Genomic DNA, 13,906 nt, shown 5'->3' with positions numbered 1-13,906 from the left:
ATTAACGTCGACTCGAGCACGCCGGAGGTGAGGACGGGAGCGAAGAAACTGTCAGCACCGCGAAAGCGTAGAGAGAAAATGCGCCACCACCTTCTCCTGCATCTTTTCTGGTTGGGGGAAGCGGTCGCCTGCGGTTGACCGACCACTGGCCTGAGCCGCGGCGAGCGCACGCGCGCGGCTCGTTCCCACCTGTAGCGGGTGGGGGCAGGTCCGGACTCGTGGTAGCCCGTACGGTGCGGAGCCGTGCACCGATATAAAACGCCCGGGCGCCGCCGTTAACCAATGAGCCCCTGTTCCGAGCTGCCAAGTGCCAACCCAACAACCCACTTGCCTCGGCTTCACCTGTGCTCGTCACCACCGGCGCGGAGGAGGGAGGGAGGGAGGAGGAAACAGCGCGGAGGATCAGGAGCCCACTTGCACTATTGAAAAACGGGCGATCGCTGCAGCGGTCTCCTGTTCGGCTTTGGGTAGTATCTGTTCGCTGCGGCGGAGCGCGGAGGGGAAGGAAGGAAGGAGGCGAGCGCGTCCTCGCGGTTTGCTCCCTCGCTGGCCTGCCCTCGAGCCCTTCTTCTCTCGTGCCCAGCGATTGCTGAGACTGCTGCTGGAGCCTGATCGAGGCGCTGGTGGGTTCGTCGGGGAGTCCAGGATTGCCGGCCGTAGCTCCAACTCCAAGGCCGGCCGGTTTCTTGGAGCTTGCGGCGTCACCTTGTCCGGTTGTCCCTTCTCGTGCAGCTCCGTCCGTCCAAGGATTCCTTCCTGGGGTTCTGCTTCTGCTAGTGAGTTCTACTCACTTGGTTTCTCTTCTTCGGTTGCGATTTCGCTACACCTTGTTTTCCTTGGTTACTCGATCATTCTCGCTTCTCTTCCTTAGTTCCTTTCCCTTTCCCATACCGCCATCGAATTATCGAAGCTTTGCTTTTCTGTAAAGGAAAAAGAGACAGATTCTTACGATTCAAAATATCTAGGTAGTACTATTACGTACAGTGCGAGTAAAATCCGGTAATTCGGTTGGCAGGTCCTAATTTCTCTAGGTGGCGTTGCTGTCCTTTCTACCACCTGCTGTGGAGCTTAAGCAACATGTTTAACCCTGCTTACTTTTCTCAAGTCAACAAAAGCAAGTATTCGCTCCGGGCCATATTTTCTCCCGGGGCTGTTGGTATGAACAGCGGACCGGTGTTAGGTCAGAAAGGCCGTTGAGAATCGCCCTAAAAAAAAAGGCCGTTGAGAATCTGGGGGCAACTGGCATGCTTTCACACCTTATTGTGGATAAACACCTCCATTTTGGGCTCGCCGGTCATTGCATATTGCTCCCCATAGGCCCTGACCATTTGTTTCTTTCCATGGTTAGGATGGTCTGAGATTGTTAGCGGTTATGCTCTTGCAGGGATGACAACTTGACAAGTGGCTGCTGATAGATCTCTTGTTCAGAAATGGGTAACCTTGGAGGCATCCTGCACGCAGTGATCCTCCTCCTTCTGTGCGCTGGCTGTGTGGATGTTGCAAGGGGACAGACAACTGACCCTACTGAAGGTAATCTTCTGCTGTCTTTGCTTTCTTTCCGTCAGAGCTTTGAGTCACATCGTCGAAGATTGTTCGTGCCAGAAAGAAATGAGAGACGCACTATCAATTACGATTAAACTGGAAGTTGACATGAAGCTTTGATTCAAGCAGGCCCTATTTTGTGTAGATTCACTGTCAATCCTTCCGTTGCACAGTTCGAATTAACTGAAACCTTTGAATAACTCGTTTTCGCTTCTGGTTCCGTTGGTTAATTGCGCACAGTCCACATCTACTATGTATATGTAATCAAGTGTTGTACTACCTCCATCCCAGAATATAGCTACTTCTAGCATGTAAATTTTATCCCATGATATAGCTATTTTTAAGTTCACAAGTAGCTTATTTGGCATAAGAGGTCTAAAATGCCCTCCATGCATGCAAATAAATTATGGCATGCAGATATGCATGCAAGCCTGTTTGAATAGGAAATGTATAATTATTCTAATTAGGGGCAATATAGAATTTTAATCTGCATCCTTAATCTGTCTGAAAAACTCCAGAAGTAGCTATATTCTGGGATAGAGGGAGTACCCATTATTGCTGCGCAAGTAACCAGTTATAATCATGAACTAATCAAAAGCACTTCACAGACAAGACGTGATCAGAAACGTGACCTCTTTGTTATACACATTATATTCAAGTAGGTAGTAGGTATAACTAGGGACTGATTCTTGTTGACATCTCTTGAATTGTGTATGCATTCTCATTCTGTTTCTTGATCAGGGGTGTCTGGTTCAGACAGTAACAATATTGTGCACTACTCTGATACCCCCGTTGATCTGTTGAACTGCTTCTGAATATTGTCTCTCTTATATTTGCAGTGAACGCTCTCAAGGCAATTAGAAACAGTTTGATTGATCCTTCTAATAAACTTAAGAATTGGGGCCGTGGGGATCCATGCACATCCCTTTGGACGGGAATCTTCTGTGACAAGATACCAAGTGATTCATATCTTCATATAGTAGAAATGTATGATGATTTTTTTCCACACTATATTTATAACATCCACAATGGTTCTGTTGCTAGACTCTATCTTACTCCTTCCTTTTGTTTTTAGTAGCGGTTTTAGGATTTTAAAAAGTCTTTAGAGATATACTTTGACTAAACTTTCTTACAATCTACCATCAATTGCTAAAAAGAATCAACATCATATTAAAAGTTCTATGAAATATGAATCCGTATTTATAACTAAGCATGTTTATAATATTTTTTGACTAATTGTTGGTTAAAATTATTATTTGAAATTTTAAATCCTAATATGCTTACTAATTTCAAACAAAGGGAGACATCCTAATATATATTTATTATTTATTTCTGTCATTTTCCATATAGAGTGTAACATTTAATTGTAACAATGGATACTTTTGACTCTTGTAGACAGTTGTTTAAGATGAATCTTTCCGGAACTTTGGCACCAGAGGTCGGCCTTCTATCCCAGCTTAAAACATTGTAAGTACTATTTTAACAGACCATTGATGCTACTTAGTGCAAACTGATTTGAGCATTTTCAAGCATATCATAAAAAAGTGTACCTTTACGGATCTACTTCATGCTTTATAAATTATACAATTAATTAACTATAAAGCAAATCCCTAAGTCTCTGATTAAATTGAAACTTGCAAAAGATATCATAGAAAGGTGTCCTGACTTCATCTATTTTAACTGTTTATTTTCATGGTTAGAACCTGTTCCATTATGTTTACTAACTTGTATAAATTGTTCTTTTCAAGGGACTTCATGTGGAACAATTTAACTGGTAACATCCCCAAAGAAGTTGGAAACATCACAATGCTGAAGCTCATGTAAGTTCTCCTCTCTAAGCAAAGTTCCCTATACCATTTCTTTATATACGAACAATGCTAACTGTTGCTACCACAATCTTGCAGAACTTTGAATGGTAATCAGCTATCTGGTTCTTTACCTGATGAGATCGGCTATCTGGTGAACTTAAACAGATTACAAATAGATGAGAACAAAATATCAGGCCCCATACCGAAATCATTTGCTAATTTAACAAGCATAAAGCATTTGTAAGTGTAGAGTATCTTTATTTTTCAGCCCATCAATGACACTTCTCGATTGTAAAATTAGTACTGATTATGGTTCCATTATTACCTTTAGTCACATGAACAATAACTCACTAAGTGGGCAAATCCCATCTGAGCTGTCTAAATTGCCTTCACTCCTTCATCTGTAAGTGGATATCTACTTTTTCTCTGTTTGTTTTCTTTTGTTATGCAAGTTGCAGATGAGTTGTGCAGTTAATACGTTCTTGTACTGTGAACTTGTAGTCTTGTTGACAACAATAATTTATCTGGGCCTCTTCCCCCAAAATTAGCGGAAGCACAAAGTTTGGAGATACTGTAAGTACATTTTTCTGTACTCGAATAAGATTTTATATAGAAAGTGAAGCACAATAATGGCTTCCAGTTTCTTTCAGAGAATTTGTACTAGCTTATTGTAGCATGACGTTGACAGATGATCACTCTCTTTTAGTTCTGAATGTTTAAGAAGTTTAAGTAATAAAACCAATTTCTTGAGCATGCTTCACTTCCTTTTGTAAATTTTATTACATATTAGTGAAATGTATAACGGGCTTTTAACTTTCTAATGTTTTAAACAACTAGCACAAACCTTTCTCTTTGAAAATGCTTGCTTATTCTGTTGAGAATAGACATTTTTTTCAATATATATGACAATCATTTCTCATATATCTATCTTTCTACTATAGTCAGGCTGATAACAACAACTTCAGTGGAAGCTCTATCCCTGCTGAATACAGCAACATACGAACACTTCTAAAGCTGTGAGTGTAACCCCTTTTCCGTCAAGTTTTCTCTTCTTAGGATTTGAGGTATATGAGTGCAAAAGAAAATTTTAAGAAGTAAAGAGCTCTAATAACTTTCAATGAGAAAAAAACTTTGTTAGAAATGTATGCACTGGTGATTAAAAGACTAGCAGAAAAATAAGAATATTATGAGTAAAATGTTTATATTTCCTAAACAGCTTATGCTTTTAGTTGAGGTAGCCAGTATAGTAAGTCCAGTGCATCACATACGTAATAAAAAACTTTTTATGCAACTAAAACTACTTTTTGCATGGTATTCTCTATTATTACAAGTCATAACAGCCAAATAGTTGAATGCTGTTGGTCCATTTGTCTGGAAATCTTTACATCAACTCTCTTTAAGAACTCTTCCTTCGCTGTGTGGACTGTGGAGATCATTCTTACTGATAACTAAAAACAGCAATTTACTTCATTATCTTCATTTAAGAAGGACAAGCAGCACTCGGTCAGCATTATTTTTAAATTCAAATCAATATGTGTGGGGTAAATCATCCTTTTCCATGTTATCAGGAGTCTTAGGAACTGCAGTTTGCAAGGAGCTGTTCCCGACATGAGTGGCATACCCAAATTTGGCTACTTGTAAGTCCAGATTAAAATGATGTGTTTCCTTTCAGTTGTTAGACATCTTACAATCATATACTATCCTTTTACATCAGCTTGTCACTGCCTTTGTGAAACAGTTATTTTATCAATACTATTTCTTAAATGCCTTTAGTGATTATCTTCACACTAGAATGAAAGGATGCCACTCAATTAGTAATCCAGGATACTATTTCAAATATATTGGCACTAATTTCGGCATGTATTTTCAGGGATGTTAGCTGGAACCAATTGAAAGGATCTATACCAACTAATAGGCTTGCTTCAACTATCACTACAATGTATGTAGCCTTTGACAATCTTTCTTTTTTCTTTTTGGGTAGAACGAAGCTAATTTCAAATTTTGACAGTGATTTGTCACATAACTTTCTTGATGGAACCATTCCACCAAACTTCTCAGGGCTACCTAACCTTCAGTTATTGTAAGTACTATTTAACTTAGAAGAGACATTTATGTACCGCAAATATCCTGCTATTGAAAAAAGTCCTTTCCCTGTCAAACTTTAAGTGATCAAACTTTTCAAGTAATAATGTGCCGGCCAGCACTATTCTTATACCGTATTATCTAAAAATGCCATTTTACAGGTCAGTCAATGGGAACCTCTTAAATGGTTCTGTTCCACCGACAATTTGGAGCAACATTACTTTTACGGGAAATAGAACACTTATTCTGTATGACCATCTTCACATACGTTCTCTCTTAATACTTCCTGAGATATGCTTTTGTGTAAGATAGCATTCAAATAATGCAGGGACTTCCAAAATAACTCCCTTGACACTATTCCAGCTGCATTTGAGCCTCCAGAAGCTGTCACTTTGCTGTAAGTTTATTCACCATGGAGATAGTTCCTCTAGTTTACACTCCTGTACTATGTTCAACTGTATGGTTTGTTGGAATATAAAATTTCATCGCAAAAGCTCTGATGAATTTGCTAATTAGTAGTCTTACCTGTCGTCAAGCCACTGCTGACGTAGATCTGTATAGTAGATATTAAGGTTCTACATATCCTAGAATACTGATAAAAAAGCTCAACTTTTCAATCGAATCTTCTGAGTTTCTGACGCAACAAAAAAAATATTACCGTTTTCTGCAGACTTTATGGAAACCCTGTATGCACGACATCTAATGCAGCCAGGGCAGCTAATCTTTGCCAGCCTAAATCTGTAATTGGAGAACCATCTGGAGAGGGAAGACAAGTTAATACATTGTGTCCTCCTTGCCCGACGGATAAAAATTATGAATACAATCCAGCATCCCCTATACCTTGCTTATGTGCTGTGCCTCTGGGAGTTGGATTTCGACTAAAGAGTCCAGGCATATTTGACTTCCTTCCCTATAAAGAAACTTTTGAGATAAACTTAACCTCTCTGCTGGAATTGCGTGTTTATCAGCTGTACATTGAACGATTCATGCGGGAGACAGGCCCAAGGCTTAATACGCATTTAAAGTTATTCCCAAATAATACACCTTTATTCAATACGGCTGAGGTGGTGCGGCTCAGGCAGGTACTAGCTGGATGGCAGATCACCCTGTCAGATGTTTTTGGTCCATATGAGCTTCTCAATTTCACGCTTGGTTCCTATGCAGATGGTATGTGAAACTTACTTTGCAGAAAAATCATTTTGTTCCTAGTTCTATCATACTAAACGATTAGTCAAAAGTACCACACTATATCTGTATTTCTTTCGCCAACACAAAAGATAGTACATGTCTCATTGTTGTACAAGAATGCTACAGCCAATTTGATAAACCTCTAATTTACTGGCTATTACGTTTTGCAGAATTTCCTACTGTGGTGTCATCAGGTTTAAAAAGGAGTGCACTAGCTGGCATTTTGGTAGGGACAATTGTCGCTGCCGTTGCAGTATCTGTGGTTTCTACAGTTTTTATAATGAAAAAGCGCAGAAAGCATCGAACAGTTTCAAGGCGGTCACGTAAGTCAATTTTCCTTTTTGCCCCTTACAAAAAAATGAAGTTAAATTTCCATGTGCTGCATAGAAAATGTTGCCATCTGACAACCTAAAATCCTTGCTGCTTTACAATGAAAAAGAATTTTATGAAGCAATATTTATAGGAACATATTTAGGAGAAACCTTTTTTCGCATATCTAAATCTGGGAACTTTGAACTGAGTTGTAAGTCTTGCTTTCGTGACCTCATTCAAACGATCATATTAGGACTTCGGAACATTAATAAAATATTTAAAATGTCTCATCTCTGTAGTGCGTAAAATTCTTACGGTAGATATTAGGTTCGTTCAAATAGCAGGATCAATTCTTCAAAACTGATCACAGGATCTAAAGATGCATATTATTTGGCAGTACTTTCAAGGTTTTCTATCAAGGTTGATGGCGTGAAATGCTTCACATTTGAAGAAATGGCTGGAGCAACAAGCGATTTCAATATTTCAGCTCAAGTTGGTCAAGGAGGTTATGGAAAAGTTTATAAAGGAACTTTAGTTGATGGAACAGCTGTGGCAATCAAGCGTGCACATGAAGATTCTCTGCAAGGCTCAAAGGAGTTCTGCACAGAAATAGAGTTGCTGTCAAGATTGCATCATCGTAATTTGGTCTCTCTTGTTGGCTATTGTGATGAAGAAGACGAGCAGGTGTCTCCCTATCTTTTAAAATATCTATATGCAATTAGATTGTTGAAAATTTTCCCCACAGCCCTCTACATTGTGTAAAAATTTGAGGAAAGTCTTGGTAGTCATGGTAATTAAATTTATTGAGGTCCCCATATATGTAAGAGTACTTCTGCAATACTTTCCGCTCATAGGGAATTATGTTTTCCAGATGCTGGTGTATGAGTTCATGCCCAATGGTACCCTACGTGATCATCTTTCTGGTAAGTTGGAAGCGTTTAGATATTTCCTTTATTTTCCATATGACCACCATGGACTTCCACATTCAATAATATCCATGATCCTGTCCATTTCATAGAAGTTATCTTTGGTGCGCATTATCAGTACTGCATGCATGTTTGTATTTGAAGTTTTTAATTTAGCATTAACAAATTAAAAGTTCCTAGTTCTTTGATCTTGTGTTGGATGGGGCATGTAATCTTGTTCGACGTTTTCACAGCTAAGACTGAAAGACCTCTGACCTTTGGTCGGAGGGTGCACATCGCGCTTGGTGCTGCAAAAGGAATTCTGTACCTACACACTGAGGCAAATCCTCCTATATATCACCGTGATGTTAAGGCCAGCAACATTCTTCTGGACTCCAAGTTTGTAGCGAAGGTGGCTGACTTTGGTCTTTCAAGGCTTGCTCCAGTGCCCGATGTCGAAGGGACTCTGCCAGCTCATATCTCTACTGTTGTAAAGGGCACCCCGGTAAGTGGCATTACCTTTTGCTGTTTCATATCAGACAATACGAAACATGGACCACCTATTAACTTAAGGTGTGGAAGTTTAGGTGATGACAACTATTCTTTTTTTCTTTTGACAGGGCTACCTCGATCCAGAATATTTCCTAACTCATAAACTGACAGAAAGAAGTGATGTGTATAGCCTTGGCGTTGTACTTCTTGAACTATTGACTGGAATGAGGCCAATCCAGCATGGTAAAAACATTGTTAGAGAGGTAAAGTTGTTCTCAGCACAGCCCTTACTGTGGATCTAATTACCCCATGTACAGATGAAATACAGGATTTGAAGTATTGAGATACTGAAACACATAGTATTATTCGAAGTGCCTGCAGGCTGCAGCACTGATAATTATGGAACAAGCTGAACCATTTAATCTCATCCGAATATCCGTTAAATATCATCCATAGATATATTTTAGGTGCTTCAAATTAAATACTGTAATGCGCTACATTTAAGTTTGGAATTATTTGAAATTGGTTGGTAACATATCGAATAGAGATACCTCAACATGGATTTGCTTATCTCAAATAAATTAAACTAGCTACAAATTCTTTGCTACACAGAGCTCCTTTATTCATCGTATTTGGATTCAAACAGATGAATGAAAACTCAAATGATTCGCTTTTGCTGCAGGTAAACATGGCTTACCAATCAGGCGACATCTCGAGGATCATCGACAGCCGGATGCCCTCGTACCCTCCGGAGTGCGTCACGAGGTTCCTCTCCCTGGCGATCAAGTGCTGCCGGGACGAGACCGAGGCGAGGCCCTACATGGCCGACATCGTCCGAGAGCTGGAGACCATCCGGGGCATGCTGCCCGAGGGAGAGGACGCGCTGTCCGAGACCACGGGGTCGGGCTTGCTGACCAAGACCATGTCGTCGTCTTCGACACCCACGGGGGCCCTCTACGTGTCCTCGCATATGTCCGGCAGCGGCCAGGTCGACAGCGGCATCCCCTCCGGCACGGTGGCTCCCCGGTAGGGGGTGGCGGTGCCGGCGCCGGCCGCGTTGGAGATGGTTTTGTAGACACCTGATGAGTGACAATGATTTGTATAGCTTTGTAGGTAGCCAGCGTCCACATTTCTGTGATTTTAAGGGGGTGTTTGGTTCCACCCTGCTAAACTTTAGCTTTAGCTGCTAAACTGCTAAACACCCTTGCTAAAACTTGTTAAAGTTGAGTTGCTAAAGTTTACCACTTTAACAAGTTTTTGTTGCTAAAACTTGCTAAAAGATGGGCTGGACAACCTATACCCCTCATTTATTGCTTATCTCTCCCCTCCTGCGTACCATTAATAAGGGTAGATAGATCTTTTTACAGCTCATTAAATGCCTTTTAGCAAGAGTATCCAAACAGTTTTTGTTAAAGTTTAGCAACTAAAGTTTAGCAAATTTTAGCTGCTAAACTTTAGCAAGAGTAACAAACAAGGCTTAAGTAGAGCAAAAGGCAAGCACGGCATGGTTTCACACCCACGACGGTTGGACCACAAGAAGCTGCTGCAGACGACAGTCTCATGCTGAATTTGCAAACGTGGAAGATTACATGAAAATAATTGAGCGTATGATAGACTACGGGCAAATACTATATATATCAACTTCTTACACCTATTCCAACAAGTAGATTCCAGCACAGCTAGCTTCCATCTAGGGTGGTTAACCAGACCATGGCAAGCAACATTTAGTCACTCTGGATGATCTTTCATGTCAGCAAATTTGAGCGCATGCTGTCAACAATCACTTTTTACAAGGTAACTCGGGCGCTGGGAGATGTCATCCAAACATGTCGAAGCCTTCTCCGTGCTGGAGATGGGAGAAGCTCCGGGAGCTCTCCACCTTCCCCGGGAAATGGTCGATTCCTGCAAAGATCAACCAGCATCAGCTTCAGTAAATTCTTTGCTATTTTGTGTTGCCTAATCAATGAAGTAACGACGCTGGTTGCAGAGGAGGTACTTGGATTCGACATGATGTTCTCGTAGAAGGACATCTGGCCAGGATTGCCAGACGATCTCATGCCGTTGTCACTGGATCCATACATCATGCCTCCGATTTGATCATGATCTGATGCATCAAAGTGGTGCATCCCTGAGATCCTCTCAGCATTGTGAATGCTCATAGTCATAGCCTTGTTCTCATGGAGTGGCCTATCTGACTTTGGTTTCTTGTCCGTTAGGGCGTCCTCGTCCACCTCAGCTTCAGATTCGGCGTTATTAGGTAAAGCAGCAGCCTGCTTCCGCTTCGACCGTGCCCGTCTGTTCTGAAACCAGTTGTACACGTTTGTCTCTGAGATCTGGCCATGGTGTGATAGCTCTGCTGTTATCTCCTTTATCTTTTGCTTGCTTGGTGTTCCATTGCCTTGGTCAAATATGTTTTCAAGGATCTGCAGTTGCATCGGTGTTGGTTGCCATCGTTGCCTTGCTGTGATCTTGTGACCTCCAGGAATAATTAGAGGATCACAGTACAGATTACTGAACCTCATTCCTAACGAAGAAACCAAACTTCAGTTGACCAGAAAAAAAGAAGAAACAACCATATATTGCATCGACAACATACGTTAGAAAAGAACAATAAAACAGATTTGTAGAGGGGAACGGGCAGATTTAGTAAAATCTGTTTTGAAGATTATCTAATATATAAGGAGAATATTACCTGGCTACAGTTAAGACCATCATGTAATTAGGTTGAATCATCAGAACATAAAAAAAATTAATGACTTCATTTAAACCGCCAAGTAGAAAGGTTACGCAAAAGTCATGAAAAAGAAATGTAGTTAATTGAAGCAGCATGGACAGGTTTGGCAAATTTTAAATAAGTGATATCTGATGGTTATAAGTAATAAAATAATTGCAAGTACATAATAAAACTAAGTATTTTGAACCAATGAAAGACACGTTGACAAGTTATGAGCTCCCTGAATGTCGCTTGCGGAATAATTAGGGTGCACATGACACAAAATAGTAATTAGTTGGCCCTACATGACAATCATGTCTTGATAGCTAATTGTTATTTTTATAGGGGAAGTAAATGATTGAACATACGAAATTGATCTACAAGCAAATTTTACATGTTAGCAGAAATAACAATCATCCGCAGCCATGGAATACGACCTAGAGCAATTAATCAAATATATGCAACTAAGGTAATAAATAAATAACCGGATTTCCACTGTTTGGTATTTACTGAACCTATTGTCAACTTCCTATAAGACATCAAATTAATGCACTGGCACTTTCGACCTATCTTCAAGTACCTACACAGGCATCAAATTGATGTGGTGCTTTCTTTTGTTTTGTAAGTTCACGTTGCAAGCAATAAACATTTTTTTAAAAAAACACAGAATAAAGTTCAGGAACAAGAAGTGTGGTAAATCCTGTGGTGATTGGATCAAGATTTGGGAAATTTTGGCATCGGTTTGACAAGACTACAAGCTCCAAAATGGAATTCTAACTGCAAGTTCTGGTTTCTGTGAGTACTGCAGTGCCCCCAACTTTTCTGCATAGAAACAATGCAGTGCCTGTACTGGCCCTACACACATTTCTAAACTGGTTCATTAGACCAGTCAAGGGGATGATCATTACAATTCCACTATCAAGATACTTTGCAAGTATTATGTAGTATCCCATGTGAATAGCAAATACTTTACAAGGATTATGTAGTATCTCATGCAAATAACAAACCTAACAGATGGCAGTACAGTTAATGACAGAAAATAACGCATGATAAACTAAATTCTTACTACTATAGTAATGTGTAGTATTACCATTCCTAAGACAGTACCAGGACGGTAGCAAAGCAGAACAGAGAGACAAAGCCACAAGTATGCATCGATTAGCATGAACAGAGTGAAAACGAACTGACTTTACCAATTGGAGAAAGCAGGCTGTAATACTGAACATAAATTGAACAGAAGAGCAAGAGCAATGAATGAGGCCTCTCTCATGGAGTAATAACAACTAATACCGTTGTGTCTTGAAAGAGTTAGTGCAATGAAATAAGATTTAATCGCTACGAATTTCGTATAACTAGTTAAAGCAGCTTCTAACACATGAACTTGCTCTATTCATAAACAAGCAAAGGGTGCGGCATTAAGAGCAAGTGATGACAATGCAAGCACCAAAGCAAAAGTAATCCCCCGATTTTGCACTTCCATAAAGCTGCAAGAACAAACAATGAACAAAGAGCAGCGAGACTAGAGAGTAGCAATTGTCTCGGCGGCAAGTGCGGCGACCGACCTGCAATGGAGTCCTGGTGCTCGGTGAGGGTGCGGTGCATCTCGACGAGCTGCTCGCAGATGGTGGCGTAGATGGAGATCTGCTTGCGGAGCACCTCCATCTGCTCGTCGGTCATCACCTTGACGTACCCGCCGAGCCCTTCCCCACCACCTCCGGCCCTCTCGTCGGCCGCCGCCGCCGCCGCCGCCACGGCGGAGGCCTTGGCCCTGTCCCCCCACTCCATCACCCCCGGTAGCTACAGGACGACGCGCGAAGTGGCAAAGATCTCGGAAGAGGGGGCCACGGGGACGCGAATCGGGAAAGCCGCGCGCTATTTGTGCAGTGGAATGGAATGGAGCTACGCAAGGAAGGAAATCGGCCGGTTAGGCAGGCACCCGGTTGGCGCCGATGCGGGAACCGAGGTGCCGCCAGCCTAGCTCGGACACGCGTCCTTTCGCGGGACTGTGAGGGGTGGCAGCGGTGAGGTTGGCGACGGGCGGCAGCAGGTGAAGGTGAAGCGAAGGCCGCAGGACGGCGGGGAGAGTGCAGAGCAGAGCAGAGGCTGCAGAGGGGAGGGGGGATGGTCAGGAGTGCCAGACAGGGATGGGGAAAGTCCGAAAGTGGCAGGAGGACTATTTGGGTTGGGAGTGGGAAGACGGTAGCGGCGGTTGCGGACGCGCGCGCGCACCGGCCACGAGCGGGCGCCGCGAGTCGCGGCGGAAAGAAACTACGGGCGGCGGGCGGGGGCGCATGCGGACAGGACACGGAGGGGACGGACGGGCCGCGCCGCGCGTTACGCCGTGACGCGCGGTGGGGTGGGTATGGGTGGGTAGGCCGGGCCCCAGCGGCGACGGGCGTTCGGCGGCACGGCAGACAGGTGGGGCCGTCCCATGCGAGAGGGGGGGTGGTCAATGGCTCAATGCAGCTGCCAGGATGAGACCCGCGGATGACGACGGCGCCCCGCGCCCGGCCCCAACGTGGACAGCAGCAATGATCGAAGGAGCACGAGCAATACGCTTTCGTTTGAAACGGGCGCAAACGATACAGTGAAAGCGCAAAGGCGCTTGTCCTCTGTAGTACCAAGTGATCTCAACCTTTTTCACGTTGGCCGATTGCGCTGGGGCATCTCCGTCGGCTTTAGCTTCAGCGAAGCTTTTTAGCCACATCATATTCTTATCCCAGCTGGAAGAGAACGTGAAATGATACTGGTCGTCGCAAAAAAAAAAAATCACGCTACTTCTACCAGCTAGATGGAAAGTGAGTAGCATTGAGAAGTGTGTGTGAGAGAGAGTGTGACTTATTCTTCATTGCATTAAACCTGCA

General features: G+C 42.5%; 2 protein-coding genes across 4 annotated transcripts; one reads left to right on the top strand and one right to left on the bottom strand.

Moving 5' to 3' along the window:
- The first annotated feature begins 285 nt into the window (after positions 1 to 285).
- Positions 286 to 9,591, top strand: LOC101766119 (probable LRR receptor-like serine/threonine-protein kinase At1g06840). 3 transcript variants are annotated; one of them, XM_004970322.4, is made up of 21 exons: positions 286 to 776; positions 1,016 to 1,530; positions 2,382 to 2,529; positions 2,938 to 3,009; positions 3,291 to 3,362; positions 3,447 to 3,590; positions 3,682 to 3,753; positions 3,852 to 3,923; positions 4,292 to 4,366; positions 4,919 to 4,987; positions 5,221 to 5,289; positions 5,359 to 5,430; positions 5,594 to 5,680; positions 5,761 to 5,829; positions 6,103 to 6,599; positions 6,791 to 6,943; positions 7,330 to 7,616; positions 7,804 to 7,855; positions 8,092 to 8,342; positions 8,458 to 8,592; positions 9,012 to 9,591. In XM_004970322.4, the coding sequence occupies exons 2-21, from the start codon at positions 1,431 to 1,433 to the stop codon at positions 9,357 to 9,359; spliced, it is 2,844 nt and encodes a 947-aa protein (XP_004970379.1). In that variant the 5' UTR covers positions 286 to 776; positions 1,016 to 1,430; the 3' UTR covers positions 9,360 to 9,591. The 3 variants fall into 3 exon arrangements, with proteins under 3 accessions (XP_004970379.1, XP_012701538.1, XP_022682574.1); XM_012846084.3 differs by having other exon boundaries at positions 287 to 776; positions 1,385 to 1,530; XM_022826839.1 differs by lacking the exons at positions 286 to 776; positions 1,016 to 1,530 and having other exon boundaries at positions 2,390 to 2,529; positions 2,942 to 3,009.
- Positions 9,592 to 9,811: 220 nt separating this feature from the next.
- Positions 9,812 to 13,307, bottom strand: LOC101765704 (WUSCHEL-related homeobox 8). Its single transcript, XM_004970321.4, has 3 exons — positions 12,605 to 13,307; positions 10,326 to 10,853; positions 9,812 to 10,231 (listed from the first exon to the last, which is right to left on the bottom strand). Exons 1-3 carry the CDS (start codon positions 12,825 to 12,827, stop codon positions 10,146 to 10,148), a joined length of 837 nt encoding a protein of 278 aa, XP_004970378.1. The 5' UTR covers positions 12,828 to 13,307; the 3' UTR covers positions 9,812 to 10,145.
- Between the last annotated feature and the right edge of the window lie 599 nt (positions 13,308 to 13,906).

The sequence above is a fragment of the Setaria italica genome, chromosome V (assembly GCF_000263155.2).
Source record: "Setaria italica strain Yugu1 chromosome V, Setaria_italica_v2.0, whole genome shotgun sequence".
NCBI lineage: Eukaryota > Viridiplantae > Streptophyta > Magnoliopsida > Poales > Poaceae > Setaria > Setaria italica.
Note: the sequence above shows the minus strand (reverse complement) of the source record. Positions and strands in the feature narration are given on the sequence as shown.

Coding starts and splice junctions, on each gene's coding strand:
- LOC101766119 (XM_004970322.4), top strand. CDS start 1,431: ATGGGTAACCTTGGAGGCATCCTGCACGCAGTGATCCTCCTCCTTCTG. Junction 4,988..5,220: donor ATACCCAAATTTGGCTACTT/GTAAGTCCAGAT, acceptor ATGTATTTTCAG/GGATGTTAGCTGGAACCAAT. Junction 7,617..7,803: donor GTGATGAAGAAGACGAGCAG/GTGTCTCCCTAT, acceptor TATGTTTTCCAG/ATGCTGGTGTATGAGTTCAT.
- LOC101765704 (XM_004970321.4), bottom strand. CDS start 12,827: ATGGAGTGGGGGGACAGGGCCAAGGCCTCCGCCGTGGCGGCGGCGGCG. Junction 10,854..12,604: donor GCACCAGGACTCCATTGCAG/GTCGGTCGCCGC, acceptor TTTCTTCGTTAG/GAATGAGGTTCAGTAATCTG. Junction 10,232..10,325: donor GAACATCATGTCGAATCCAA/GTACCTCCTCTG, acceptor TGATCTTTGCAG/GAATCGACCATTTCCCGGGG.